The sequence below is a fragment of the Lotus japonicus genome, chromosome 1 (assembly GCF_012489685.1).
Source record: "Lotus japonicus ecotype B-129 chromosome 1, LjGifu_v1.2".
Classification (NCBI taxonomy): Eukaryota; Viridiplantae; Streptophyta; class Magnoliopsida; order Fabales; family Fabaceae; genus Lotus; species Lotus japonicus.
This window is the reverse complement of record NC_080041.1, coordinates 3,120,822-3,136,201: the sequence shown is the minus strand read 5'-3', so window position 1 is coordinate 3,136,201 and position 15,380 is coordinate 3,120,822. Positions and strand designations below refer to the sequence as shown.

The 15,380-nt window shown below is 39.7% G+C and overlaps 1 protein-coding gene across 9 annotated transcripts; it reads left to right on the top strand.

The window, feature by feature from the left end:
* The first annotated feature begins 10,046 nt into the window (after positions 1 to 10,046).
* Positions 10,047 to 14,904, top strand: LOC130733085 (uncharacterized). 9 transcript variants are annotated; one of them, XM_057585148.1, is made up of 5 exons: positions 10,048 to 10,359; positions 11,558 to 11,598; positions 11,741 to 11,892; positions 12,394 to 13,203; positions 13,387 to 14,904. In XM_057585148.1, exons 2-5 carry the CDS (start codon positions 11,559 to 11,561, stop codon positions 14,794 to 14,796), a joined length of 2,412 nt encoding a protein of 803 aa, XP_057441131.1. In that variant the 5' UTR covers positions 10,048 to 10,359; position 11,558; the 3' UTR covers positions 14,797 to 14,904. The 9 variants fall into 9 exon arrangements, with proteins under 9 accessions (XP_057441129.1, XP_057441131.1, XP_057441130.1 ...); XM_057585146.1 differs by lacking the exon at positions 11,558 to 11,598 and having other exon boundaries at positions 10,047 to 10,359; XM_057585147.1 differs by having other exon boundaries at positions 10,048 to 11,598.
* Positions 14,905 to 15,380: the final 476 nt, after the last annotated feature.

Genomic DNA, 15,380 nt, shown 5'->3' with positions numbered 1-15,380 from the left:
GAGTCAAGCTTATCATCAAATCTAACATGAATAGATTCTTCAATAGTCTTAGCATCAGTATTATAAAATCTAAAACCTTTAGATCTATCAGAATAACCAAGTAATAGACACTTAGAAGACTTAGCATCAAATTTATGCAATCTATCCTTAGTATTGAGAACATAACAAACACAGCCAAAAGGATGAAAATAAGAAATGTTGGGTTTTATGTTCTTCCACAATTCATAAGGAGTCTTATTCAGAATTGGTCTCACAGAGATTCTGTTCTGAATGTAACATGTTGTATTTACTGCCTCTGCCCAAAAATGCTTAGCCATGCCAGTTTCTTGGAGCATGGTTCTAGCCATCTCCTGAAGAGTTCTGTTCTTCCTCTCAACAACGCCATTTTGTTGAGGAGTTCTGGGACAAGAGAAATCATGTGCAATTCCATAGGAATCAAACAGACTCTCAAACTTGTCATTCTCAAACTCTCCACCATGGTCACTTCTGACACGTACAATCCTACAAGCCTTCTCGTTTTGCACTTGAGCAATGAAGGTAGAGAACACAGCATGAGACTCATCCTTGCGGGTTAGAAACTTTACCCATGTCCAGCGGCTATAGTCATCAACGATAACCATCCCATATCTCTTGCCACCTATAGACTCAGTTTTCACTGGTCCAAAAAGGTCGATATGCAGAAGTTCCAACGGCCTTGAGGTTGAGACAACATTCTTTGCCTTGAAAGGGACTTTTGTGAATTTGCCTTTCTGACATGCTTCACAAAGAGCGTCTAAAGCGAACTTCAGGTTGGGTAAGCCCCTGACAAGGTTTAGCTTGCTCAGCTGAGAAATCTTTCTCATACTGGCATGCCCTAACCGTCTATGCCATACCCACTGCTCTTCATTAACAGACAGAAGGCACTTCACATTCTGAGCCTCCAACTCAGATAATCTGATCTTATAGATGTTGTTCTTCCTCTTGCTGTTAAATAGAACAGAGCCATCGATCTGACTTACAGCCCGACAGGACTTTTGATTGAATATAACATCATAACCCTTGTCAGCTAATTGACTTATAGACAATAAGTTATGTGTTAAGCCGTCTACCAATAAAACATTATCAATGCATGGGCTACTATCTACACAAATAGTACCAGTACCAACAATTTTACCCTTTTCATTTCCTCCGAAGCCAACTTCGCCTCCAGGCTTAAGTTTCAGCTCTCGGAACATACGCTTTTCTCCCGTCATGTGACGCGAGCATCCACTGTCCAGATACCATGATTGGTGTTTCAGTGGAGCTATCAAGGATATCTCATTTTCATCGTCTGAGTTAGGATCTCCTTCTGATTCTGAGTCAGAGTCAACAGCTTCCTTTGACTCTGCTCCTTTGTCTTTGACAATGGCCATGAGTCCTTGGACTTCACCATCAGAGTCAACATCCTCTGACTCTGATTCATCGAATGTCACCATCAGACTCTTCTTGGTCTTGAAGTGCTTCTTTGGCTTCTTGTCTTTCTTCAACTTTGGACAATCACTTTTGTAGTGCCCAGATTCTTTGCACTCAAAACATGTGACTTCCTTGATTGAAGACTTCTTCTGGCCTGAGGACTCATACTTTCCTTTTGCCTTTCCAGAGCCTTTGAACTTGCTCTGCCTGTGCTTCCAGATGCGGTTGAGTCTCTTGGAGATCAGAGTCAGCTCATCTTCATCAGAATCTTCTGATGCTTCTTCAGATTCTTCTTCTTCAGCTTGAAGAGCCTTTGACTTCTCAACCTTAGCCTTTTCAGATTTGGATTTCAAGGCTATGGACTTTTTCCTCAGATCTTGCATCTCTGAGCGCTTCAGCTCATGGCATTTCAAAATGCTGATGAGTTCTTCTAAACTCATATTCTCAACGTCTCTCGTGAGCTCTATTGAAGTCACCAAGGGCATCCAACTTTCAGGAAGACACCTGATGACCCTTATGACATGATCTTTTGTTGTGTAGCTCTTGTTGAGAGGTCGTATGCCAGCTACAAGCAATTGAAATCTGGAGAACATTTCTTCAATGGACTCATTTGGCTCCATGATGAAGGATTCATACTTTTGGATCAAAGACAATGCCTTTGATTCTTTGACTTTCTTGTTTCCTTCATGAGACATCTTCAGAGATTCAAAAATGCCTTTAGCAAACTCACGATCTGTAATCTTCTGGTACTCTTCATAGGAAATAGCACTTAGAAGAATTGCTCTTGCTTTGTGATGTTGTGAGTACAGCTTCTTTTGATCTGCAGTCATCTCTGACCTTGGGATCTTCTTGCCATCTGCATCAACTGGACGCTCGTAGCCATCCACAATAATATCCCAGAGATCTGCATCGAAACCCAGAAAGAAACTTTCCAGTCTATCTTTCCAATATTCGAACCTTTGACCGTCGAACATAGGAGGCTTTGCATTGTAACCATCTCTTTGAGTTTCACTGGTGGTGGCAGCCATTGTTTTTCACACCGGCCCGGATCACTGAACATTGTTAGGTGTGGTAATCAGAACTTGCGCTCTGATACCAATTGAAGGTATGAAAAACGGTAGAAAGGGGGGTTTGAATAACGTTTTCAGTACAAAACTTCCACCTTAAAGATTTTGACAAATCTTTCGAGAACTTAAGTGCTAAAGATAAGAGATAGAGAAGCACACAAGGATTTTATCCTGGTTCACTTGATAAATCACTCAAGCTAATCCAGTCCACCCGTTAAGGTGATTTCTTCCTTCTTAGAATGAAGGCAATCCACTAATCAGATAATTGTTACAACTGCACTTGAAACCTACAAGTGACTAACAATACACTGACTTAGCTGTCACTAAGATTCACTCTCTTAGTCTTCTCTAGGATCCGATCAACCTTGATCTCCTAAAGGAACTACCACTAAGATTCACTCTCTTAGTCTTCTTAAGGATACTGACCTACCCGGTCCCTTAAGGAAAATCAAACAACTGTTTGAGGTTGGTGTTTACAAATGTTTGCTTCTAAATAAGCTGAGTGTAAACTAAATAAGAACAGATGAAAGAAAGCTTAGAATATTTTGAATATGTCTTGCGCGTATGTGTTGCTTCTTTTCTTCTTCTTACGCCGCTTCTTTCAATCTTCAGCCTCTATATATACTCCAAGGATTAGGGTTGAGCGTTGCATGGGAAATGCTACCGTTGGAGGGCAGTTCTGGAAAATCCAGCTTCTGCTGTGGCTGAGAACGTTAGGTAGGTCGCCAGGAAGGTACACTTGCTTTTGTACTTGGATAGCGACTTGACCTTTTAACCTAGGAGACTTCTGATCAGAGGAATGCTTCGTATTGGAACTTGTGAAGCCGGTTGATCAGAGTCAGAGGGAAAGCACAGATCCTCTGACCATTGTATCTTCTGATTCTGAACTCAGAGGGAAGAACATGGCCTTCAGAGTTTCTTGCTTCTGGACTTCAGAGTTTCCACTAATCAGCTTCTGGATCTTCAGAGTCTTCTACACCATCAGAACATCTGAACCTTCACTGTTTCTTGGTTATCAGAACTTCTGGATCTTCAGAGCTTCTAGCGACTGAGTCCACATCAGAGTTTGTATAGCTTCAGAACTTCTGAAGCTTTTCCACTGTTCATACTGAACATGGTGAATGCGAAAGCGTTGCTTGGGTTACTCTTTATACACAGTGCTTCTGATTTGTGTGAGATTGAGTTGAGGTCAGAGCCTGTAAATAGCACACTCAGAAAAACACGTTAGAGTACCACAATTGTTCATATCAAAAGGTTAACTTGTAATCATCAAAACATAGAGTTGTACTACTCGATCAAAACTTGATCTTACACAAATAACAATCACACTCGACAACTAAATCAGTATGCATGAATGCAGAATGATTAGTCAAACAACGTCTCCGACTCTCACTCGACACGTCGCCACGTGTTCTAGGTAAATTAAAGTCTCTAAAAGCTTATCCTAAGGTAAAGTCGATTCTGCGACAAAAGACACTTCTTCACATCAACATAGTAACTCATGATGATCTCCGGATCATCCGACTCATCTCAATCCGATGGTCACAACTGCTCAACAAGCAAAAAGTATCACATACTCGGAAACTACCGGTTTCCCGGACTTATCCCCAGGATAGCCCAACAATTAGGCATGTCAAGTCGATCCAACCCCTTGGGTTGAACATACGGACTCGCACACGCAACTCCCACAATTAGGCATGTCGAGTCGATCCAACCCATCGGGATGAACATACGGACTCGCACACGCAACAAATGACAACGCCAAGTCGGTTCACTCAAAAGAGTCGAACATACGGACATTGCGCGTGTCCAATGACTATCGCCGAATCGATCCAATCCATCGGATTGAACATACGGATCCGCGCGAGTCGAAAGGTTATCGCTGAATCGATCCAATCCCTCGGATTGAACATACGGATTCACGCGAGGTAAAATGGCAATCGCTGAATCGATCCAATCCATCGGATTGAACATACGGACTCACGCGTGCCTGAGTGACTACCGCCGAATCGATCCAATCCATCGGATTGAATATACGGATTCGCGCGTGTCAACAATTATTGCCGAATCGGCCCAACCCGTCGGGTTTGGACATACGGATTCGCGCCGCAAAGTCGAAGATACACCCAACAACATAGCTGCTCCAACAGCACAACCACAATAGCTGCTCCAACAGCACAACAACAAACGCTGCTCCAACAGCACCACAACATCTACATACTCGAAGCCCCTCAACTTTCTCAATGCTGGGATCCGACGACACTTCTCGTTTTCCAAAACTATGATTTGCATCCAAAGCTCCCTTCCGAGATTATTACCATTACTTAAAGATTTAGAGGTTGTTTAATGTCTTATGAGTTTTCTTTACAAAATAATTATCCTTTTAGTCTTATCGCGAATCCTATAAGTTCTCGGGATCTCCTAATCCCCAAATGACTCCAGAGAATGTCTCGATCCATACAACACCACAACAAGGCCCGAATCTCATTCGTCCTTTCAAGCTTTCTCAAAACTCTCAAAATAAAATCGGCATGACCTGCCCGCTTTTCTCACCGTTCAGAAACTCAGATTATAGTGCAAAAGCAGAATTAACTCATCATAATCAATCAACATGTCATATGTCAATATCTTAAGCAATAACCACATAGCACCTAGCATATAAGGCATGCACCACACATCCTAAATTACCCAATTAGCACTTAGCATGTCATTCACTCATCAAAAACATTCAGTAGATGCATCATCTACATTGTCAGCCGAAGCCTCAGAAAACATTTTTCAATCACACACAATCCAGTGCATAAACAGTAAACAATGTCGAAAGCATCGACCCTAAGCATTAACTAGAGATTCAGTGAGATGCCCTCACCTGTAGATTCTCCAGGACGATCTCCTAACACTTGTTCACAATCAAAGGCTTGCTCCTCTGGGAATTCCTCAAAATCACCTTTAGAGCAAAACCACAGAAACACTATCAGAATCTATCGAAAACTAAGTTATCGATACTTACTAAGGTTACTCGAAGTAATCTATACTCTAAGGTACGATAATCTAGCGCGAAAGGACAAGTTTTCGGAAAAGGAATTTTCCCCCTCCTCCTCTATAGGGCTCGGCCACTTTTCACAATTGTGGGGCTCGATTTTTCTTCGATCAAACTTGGTTCCTATGCTTTCATAAGCCGTAACTAAGGGTATTCTGAACTCGGAAAAATTATCGGATCAAAAACTGTCGCAGGGGTATTTTGGTCATGATTTTTAACTTAGGATTTTCAAAACTGAAATCCCAAAAATAAAATTTTGCAGGGACGTCACCAACGACGTTTATGACAACTAATCCTACTAGCACTAAGCTAAGGCGATAGTTTTCAGCCTAAAGGTTGAAGCTTTACTCCAAAAACTCCAAAAATGGGTATTTTAGGCTAAAATTGATTCCGGCGGAATTCCGGCGACATAACGGAAAATCTAATCCGGCAGAAGTGATCTTGGGCACATATAGAAGAGGTTTAGAATCAGAAATGAAAGATTCAGGATAGTTTTGCAAAAACCCAAAAACTATCCGCTCAGAAAACTCTACAGAAAAGCTATGGAAAAAGCGATCGGAGGTAAGGATTAGCGACTATACCTCGAAACCTTGAAGCAGCAACTAACGGATCAACGATCAAGCAAGGATTGAACAAAATCTCTTCTTCCTTCTTCCTCTTAGCAAATTCGCAGGTTTTGGAGAGAAATGGTGGAAATTTGTGATATTTTCTCATTTCTTGGCTATATATAGAGGTTGGCAAAACGCGGTAAAATGAAAGTTTCGCGAATCTGATTTTTCCGGCGTCATTCTCCGTGAATTAATAGATATGTTTTGGCAAAAGAATTCCAAAACTATAAAGAGGTCTCCTTGTATTTTTGGCAACTAATGCATAGTCGGTATAAAACTATTTTACCCGATAAGTTGCTTTTTGCATCGGATGTCGGAATGAAAAACTTCCTTCTGAAGAAAGATTGAAATCATCAAGAGAAATGGGTGTACGCGTGTAGAATATTCATTTGAAGCTCTGAATAGAAAAAGTCTTCATTGTCGAGTAATTCTAGGGTTTTGAAAAACCAGGGATTCGGTTTCGGCAAACTTCCGATGATTGGAATCGGACGTTCGTAGATCCTAGAGTTTCGCCTCGAAATGATTGTGATATATGGAAAAAGAGAAGTTCTAATATTTCTCTAAAGATTTTTGGACTAAATTCCTACAGTGTTCCAAAGCTGGAAGTTTGTTGGAAATTATATTCCTATAGTGTTCCAAAGCTGGAACATAGTTTTGTTTCCTAAGGTTCTTGTCCTAGGTTTTAAATGCGAATATTAGTCGTGCTATAACTTAAATCGACTTCGATACAATCCTTTGACTTTTCCTGAACTTTCCCCTTCATAAATTTATTTCATTTAATAAACTTTCGTTCAGGTTTCCCTTCACATTACATCAACCCTAATCGTAAATGGAAATCTCTTCCACTTATTCTAAGCTTAAAAACTTGGGTCTTACATTTCTTCCCTATCCTCACCGAGATTCATGACCTGAAGAGCAGGGAATGGAAGGTGACTATCAATGTGATTAGCAGGGACTGCAATCACCCAGCAGATTGATTGGCCAAGAAGGGTGCTTCCGCTACGTCCATGAATCTGTGTCTCCTGGAGGCTCCGCCTTCAGACTTAGAGATCCTCATTTTGAGGGATCGGTTGACTATTCCTTAGTCTTTTATTTTGTTGTTAATTTTCCGATGTAGCAAAAAAAAGTATTTCTAGAGATGGTAAAGGTCTTGCTGAAGAATTGCAATCTTGAACACATGAACACTGTAAAGCTGCAGTATTTTCTTCACCGACTTGAATTTGGACAAGGATCAACATCACACTCTTCATTGCTGGCTGGAGAACAGGTTCATCTTGGATACACCAAAGTGCCACCTTAACCATATTTTCCAGCAAAATCAAACTATCCAGCGAAAATCAAATGGATTTACTCCATCAAACTTTCTCCCTACCGTAGCGAGATTCAATAGCACTTTCCCGCAACAGTAATTACTCAGCAGTTCTGCCAAACATAACATTTGGTTCCCACAATGTCAGTCAATGAGACTAATGAATAATGAAATAATACATTTACTAGTTGGCAAAAACTATCCTCCGCCACTTGGCTGGGGAGGCACACGTGCACCCCTTTTTTGAGCAAAATTTAGAAATATGTTTTTTTCGGCGCTAGAAGTGTAAAATAGGGAGCGGTCTATCGTGTGAATTGAAAAGTACATACCACTTTCAGTTCTTTATTTCACTTTAATCCTCTTTCAGTATATCATTTTGACTATTGTCCACTTTCAGTAAAAACCAACCCATTAATCCTATCTTCTCTACCCCATCTTCTCCTCATTGTCTCAGTGATGGTCGTGTAATGTTGGGTCAGTTTCATGTATGTCCCAAATATATTGACGAGGCTTTGTCCATCAGAAGCTAGATGATTGACGAACATAAATCAGGCCATATTGAGTCAAAACTCCTACTCTCATTTCAGTACTCTGAGCCATTGAACTTTACTTCAAGCAAAACAATGTCTTCTAAAGCTATTCGCTTTAGCCAGATGCCTGATGAGTATAAATCAGACCTGTTGTGTTAGCAAGCATTTGTAGGGACTTGAGTTTGTTCAACAACATCATCAACAACATTGGCAAAACCACCCCTCTGTGGGCTCCTTTTCAGGTTGTGAAAATATGAGCTCTAAAGAGATTTCCAGCACTGCAGCGGTGTCCGCAATTAGTTGAAGAGAAATTGAAACAACGGTGGGCTAAGCAGGAGGCGGGATAGAGTCATTTGTGGGAATGTGATAACCCTTGTTTTGATTATGAATCAGAGTCATTTGCTCGTTGTTTTTGGGCGTATAAATTGGAGGGTATGGGGTGCGTACAATAGTATTTGCCACATCGTGTTGGTCTACAATTTGAATTGGACTAGGACATTCCAGGCATGGTTTTAAGTTTTAACAAGGATCCTTGGATATGTTATAGCCAACCTATAATGGATATGAATTTGCAGAGGTTTTTTTCCCTTTTCTGCCAGTCTAATGTGAATTCTAGATGATATTATGATTGAGGGAGGCAATCAAAAATAGGAAATGAAGGAGATACAATGAAGTATTCTGACCCTTATACTATAGGCATAAGCAGTTCTGAACATTTGTCAACAATTGCAAATAGTTTGGTAAAGAGTGAAGGTTCCTTTTGCACAAGCAGGGGATTTGCTAAAAAGGATAAGTTGTCAATTCATGAACTCATGTCTTCTTGAAGGCGAAATAAAAGCTTTGATGATGGAGTAGCTGGAAATGACAAGGCTTTGTCTGGTCATCCTAATCCCATTGCTGGACTCTGTAATTTCTGTACTTTGTACATAAAGGACAAGGCTGGAAATGACGAGTCTTTGTCTAACATAAGCTAGATGATTGATGAACATAAATCAGGCCCTATTTAGTCAAAACTCCTACTCTCATTTCAGTACTCTGAGCCATTGAATTTACTTCAAACAAAACAATGCCTTCTAAAGTTACTCGCTTTAGCCAGATGCTTGGTGAGTATAAATCAGGACTGCTGTGTTAGCAAGCATTTATAAGGACTTGAGTTTGTTGAACAACACCATCAACAACATTGCCAGAACCACCACTTAGTGGGCTCCTTTTCAGGTTGTGCAAATATGCGCTCTGGAGATATTTCCAGCACTGCAGCGGTGTCCGCAATCAGTTGAAGAGCAATTGAAACAACGGTGGGCCTAGCGGGAGGCGGGATAGAGTCATTTGTCGGAATGTGATAACCCTTGTTTTGATTATGAATCAGAGTCATTTGCTCATTGTCTGAGGGCGTGTAAATTGGTGGGTATGGGGTGCGTACAGTAATATTTGACAAATTCTTAACTATAAAAATCCACATGAGGTTAATATATGGATTGTAACAAAAACAATATATATGGATTGTAACAAAATCTTGTTGTTAACATTTGTCACAAAACACAATCATTTATTATTTTTATTTAACTTAGTATATGATGAATTTTTTGGGATCTCCATAATAAATTATATTAGATTAAAAATACATATTGGATTATCACTGATTTAAATGATTGAAGTAATCAATAATGAAATAATACATACTAGTTCAATAATTTATCATAATTTTTGGTTAAATTGCTAGCCACATATTCTGTATCATTTTCTTTAAATATACATACTATTGATAATTGAGTGTAAGCATCTCCAATGCAAAGTTATTGTTGGGTTGCTTAAACGCTATATTGGTAAGTCCAAACTGCCAAAGTTTAAAAAACCAAAAATGTCATATCATGTTACTCCAATGATGCTATAAACTTCAGTGCTCCAACTGAATTAAACAACCCCATTAGAGATGGTAATAATAACCAGTTTTTTTTTGTCAATCCTAATCAGTTCATGCATAAATGGGCCTTAAAGGCCCAAAGTTCAACAAACTCTGAAGCCCATCATCATTCATCTTTCATATCCATGGTCAGAGTCAGAGTAACCATTTCAAATTCATCATCAAATTGGAAGCAATCGGAGAGTGGAGAAACGATGGATCTCGAGTTGGTTGGGCGACACGCGATGTTCTTCGACGACGACGCCATGGCGGCGTTCGTGAACTCGCCGGAAGCTCTGGTTGACTGGAACTCCCTCTCCATCGATCGCTACGATGTTCGCCACCTTCTCTCCGGTCCCCTTCCTCCCCGCCTCAAGCGCCGCCCTCCTCCTCCCGAACCTGACCTCGATTACGAACGCTATCTCGACCTCCCTTCATCATCCCCTGACCATTACCAACAACAACAACCACAAGGTAAACCTAATCGTACCGTACACAGCACTTTTTTCCTCTTCACTTTTTCCATTTCGTTTTGTTTTACTATTATTGGAGTTGCTTGATGGAATTGTAGTAGAAGAAATGGGAAATTTGATTGATGATTTTTGTTCTGACTGTTTATGTTTTGTGTTGCTCTCAGAAGAGAAATTGAAAAAAAAATTGTGAGGGTTGAGAGGTTAACTAGGGTAGAGGAAGTTTGTAAGAAAACTTCGGAAAAGTTTTGACTAGAAAATTGGTTTTGGACTTGATGGAGTTCACCTAGTGGCGATGATGATAAGGCTTGGTTGTTGACTTTTACTTGATGATGTTGCTTCTTAATGCGATGTAGGTAGAATGTTTCCTTACATGACATGATGAGAGGTTTGCTATGAATGAAATGATGTTAGATTGGTTCTCTTTTGTGTATTGTTATACAGAGGACTTCATATATCTTTGTAATTTATTGTGTGTATAGAGTGAAGGCTTTTAATGAATCACTAGTAATCTATGAAGCACCGATTTCGACACAACACTTACACTTACACCTGCGACACGGCTAACCTCCAAAAAGTAGGACATCGGGACCCTGCATAGTAAGTTAAGAAAACGAGCTCTATGACAATGAGCTTCATAAAAAGATACTAAAAAACACCGCTTTGTCTAAACAACAGAGCTAATTTATCTAACAGCTTCGCCTCCTTGTTTATTATTGTCATTGAAGTCTAGCCTCTAGTTCATCAAGTGATAAATTAGTAATTTCTTTAATGATTTTTAAAAAAAAATAAATGATGTAAATTCCCTAGAGGTGTCCAGCCAAGAAGAGATATCGGCTCAAGTGTCCGAGCTGCAAATTATTATTTTGTATTTGGACACGGTGAAGAATTGTGTTACAAATGTCATGTTGGTGTTGGAGACCAGCAGAGGTATCCGTGCTTCATAGCTAGTAATTTTATAATATTTGTCCTTAAAATAATCTTTAAACAATTGTGTTCAATTCACTCATCGTTTGGACACACTCTTATATTTGGTTGAGATATTACTTTAGTTGAGGCAATTAGGCGATGTGCAACGTTGGCTATCAAGTCAAAAAATTTTCTCTCTTTTGTCAGTGGATGTTGGAACAACTTTTTTCCCAACTTCCACCTAAGAATGTTGAGTTCTTTTGTTTGTACAACAACAATCTCCACATTTGCAGGATGGACTGTAATTTGCTACGGTTCCTGTGTCAGAATGCAAGTAAGGATATTTTCTCCTGGCTTCCGGTTATGTTTAATTTCTTTGGTGTTAGTGTCTTTACCATTCTAGGTGTATGATATTGTTGCTCTTGAGAATTATATGTGATTCTGATCATGGCTGTCGCCTTTCTGTGTTTGTTTAGATAATGATTCAGGTCCAGTGAATTCAGCTGGCTATCGAGCTGTTGCATTTTCATATGAAAATTCTAACGTGTCCATGGAGACGAAGGACAGTGATACTGACGCTGGTTTTCATCCTAACTTCCCAGTACCAGAAAACTTACTCCATAACCTGGTGAGTATCCCATCTCTTAAAATATAGTTTGTTGTGTTATTTTCAGATGTTACACATTTAATTGACGTTTCATTGTTTAACCAATGTGATTAGGTGATAATTGTCTAGGGTACATGTGTTATTCTAAGGCTTATGATGTCTAAGTTTCAGATGCTCGGAGCATATATGGAGTTCTTTTGACTCAAGGTAGCCATTCACAGGCACCTTGTTTCCTTTTGATATCATGAGAAGGGGTCATGCAGGTGGGATTAGGATGATAGAAATTCGTTGATTCTTTACCTCTTGAGAGCCAATGGATTGAAAAATATCTTCATAAAGTTCTGTTTCTTGATCTGTATGATTATCCAAGTATATGTGAGGTTTTCTTGTGTTTTTTAGTAAGATCTTTATGTACCTATATATTCTGCTTGTAAACCCCCTTTTCAAAATTATACTTTGTTCTAATATTGAAATTCACATTTGCTGATGAAGAAACCATTTTTATTTGTTTTTCTTTTCCAGCCTCCAAGTGATAAGGTACATCAGATTATTTCAAGGACTGCAACGTTTGTAAGAAAACATGGAAGCCAGTCAGAAATTATTCTGAGGGTGAAGCAAGGAGATAATCCAACATTTGGCTTCCTGATGCCTGATCATCATCTTCATCCATATTTTAGGTTTCTTGTTGATCATCAAGAACTTTTGAAAGCTAACATAGACGACGGTGACTCAACTGTGGACAAGAATAAAAGTAAGGGGCTTGATCAAACGGGTGGTGCACTGTCTTTGCTTGGATCTGTCTATGGATCTGGAGAGGATGAAGATGGTACAACTGAGAATACTTGTGACTTTGAAAGAGACAAATGTGAGGGAGCTGCTGTTGATGCTGCTGGTACAAGTGCTTCCCCAGAAACAGAACAGGCTGAATCATCTTCAAATACTGCCAATAAGGATGGAAGCATATCTAAAAGTCCAGTGCCCTCTTTGAAAGAAAGAGTCCCTGTTATTAAGCGGAATCACTCTATCAGTACTGTTAAGACAGCGACTGCAGCTCGAGCAAAAACAGCTGATGACTTGGATTCAGCATCTAATGCTGCAAACAAGTCACAAACTTATGTGCCTAGTACTGCTAAGATTGAACTACCTGTTGTTGAACCTCCATCTGACTTGAAAAGAGTTATTGAGAGGATAGTTGAGTTCGTCTTAAAAAATGGCAAACAAGTTGAGGCTGTTCTTGCTGAACAAGATCGTGCTCATGGAAGGTTCCCATTTCTTCTGCCATCTAATCGATATCATACTTACTATCTAAAAGCTCTTCAAAATGCTGACGAGGTGTGTTTCTCAGTTGTATTTTCCTGCTATCCTTTTTGTAACTATTTTGTTGGGGTTAAGGAGGTATTTTATGCACCAAGTAAATTCAATGAATACTTTAGGACACGTTCGTTTGATGAATTTTAAGGTATTGCTAAATGCATATTTTAGCTGCAACTAACTGATCTTTCTATTTGCTTTCAGGGTAAGTTACCAGGCAAGGACCACCAGAAACACAATTCATCAGGTCGTGCAGGGGACAATACTGCTGTACATGAAGAAAGTGATGATCTCTCATGTGGATCTATGGGTTCTGATCTACCAAATGATATAGACAGAAAAGAGAAATTCAAGATGATTATTGGCAAGTCAAAAAAGGATGGTCAAGATCCAACTCCCAAAGACTGCCATTCTCAAAACACAGTTGGCATGGATGCAGCATCAGCAGCTGCTATTCTTCAGGCTGCGACTAGGGGTATTAAAAACCCTAATTTAGATATTTTTACCAAGACATCAAGTAGTAGTGTTCATGGCCTTGGAGGTGATGGTGGGTATTTGTCCACTTTTCATCAAAATCTGGATGCTCCTATCCCTGTTACCAAGGCTATTGCAGAAACAGTAGCTATTGCCGCAGCTAGGGAAGCAGACTCCTCTGAAGCACATATGACTAAAGAGCAGAAACTTAAGGCAGAGAGATTGAAACGAGCAAAGATGTTTGCAGCCATGCTAAAAAGTGGAGTTGGAGCATTGAAAAATGACCTGCCACGAGCTTTATCCGTTGAGCCACCTGGCTCTGGTCTTTCAGGTTCAGATGCTGAGACTGGGAATCCTGTGGTTAAAGAAAGGGAAGGAAGCTCCGTTCCATTTGATGTGGATAATTCAGATATAAGTAAGTCTGAGGAGAAGCATTCTATTGATGATTCAGATAAAAGTCAGAAATCTGAGGAGAAACATGCTGTTGATGATATTGAAAGGCGATCAAAAAGAAAGTACCGTTCCAGATCTAGTAGACATGAAGAGGAGGAAGAAGAGGAGGAGGAGGAGGAAGAAGAAAAGAGAGAAGATGTAAGGGATCATAAAAGATCCAGAAAAAAGCATCGATCTCATCGATCTTCACACACCAGTCGGGACAGGGATAGGGACGGACGCAAGCACAAGAGAAGACATTCCTCCTCGAAAGACAAGTATTCTTACAGGGGAGCTAAACATGGCATCTCTGATGATGAGCATCAACACTCAAGTCATCATCATAAATACGATAGCTCCTCCGATGAAAAGCACCGATCTTCAAGACGACGACAAAGAGAAGACAGCATGTCAGACCATGAGCATAAACATTCACGACGGCATAAACATGAGACCTCATCTGAGGATGAGCGTAGACACCGAAGCAGACATACAAAGCATAAGAGCAGATCTCATGTTGAAAGAGAATCAGAGTTGGAGGAGGGGGAGGTAATGAAATCAGATAAGTCTCAACAAGCAAGTGAGGTTGAACGTGCTAGCAGAGAGCCTTCTGCCAGTTTATCGAATGCAAACCATGGGCCAGAAATAAGTGATGTCTCTGATGAGCTTAGAGCCAAAATTCGAGCCATGTTGGCGGCTAACTTATAAAAGCTTCACAGGGTTGATGGCAACTCTATTGTTTTTCCTCTGTAATATCATGTACTCCATTTTCCCATCAGGCAGAAATCGTTATTGATTTGCTTCTTGATTCCTTTATTTGACTTTGTCTTACCTCGCCAATTGAATAGATTCAGGTAGCAGTCAGGATAATTTTGCGTATCAATTTTTAGTAATTACTAACACTAATAGGCATTAACATGAGAAGGGGGTTATTTCCCTTTCAATTTTGAACAAACTAACAATAAAGATATGCTCAAGATAGTTGCTTTGGTCTTCATAGTATAAACCCTTTTTCTTTTTCTGTTTCATTTCGTAAGTGTTCTAATTTCAAAAACTACAAAGTGCCGAATCTATGTATCATTAAAATAGAGTTGTAGAAAAAAAACTAGAAATGGTTAAAATTTTGTTTTCCTCTTTTAAAGTTCACCAAAATTTTCATTTAGTCTCAATTTATGTTTTCAATTAGAGTTGAAGTTAGACTTTTTTTTGTTACAAGTATTCTCTACCATAGTCAATCTCGTTCGATTGTTGGGAATATTCACATCATTTTGAGGTTAATTCTGTCAATTTTT

What these genes read in the sequence shown, in the direction of transcription:
- LOC130733085 (XM_057585146.1), top strand. Translation starts at nt 10,101, where the DNA reads ATGGATCTCGAGTTGGTTGGGCGACACGCGATGTTCTTCGACGACGAC. An exon ending in AAAACTTACTCCATAACCTG is followed by an intron (nt 11,893 to 12,393) that starts GTGAGTATCCCA and finishes TTTCTTTTCCAG; the next exon opens with CCTCCAAGTGATAAGGTACA. An exon ending in CTCTTCAAAATGCTGACGAG is followed by an intron (nt 13,204 to 13,386) that starts GTGTGTTTCTCA and finishes ATTTGCTTTCAG; the next exon opens with GGTAAGTTACCAGGCAAGGA.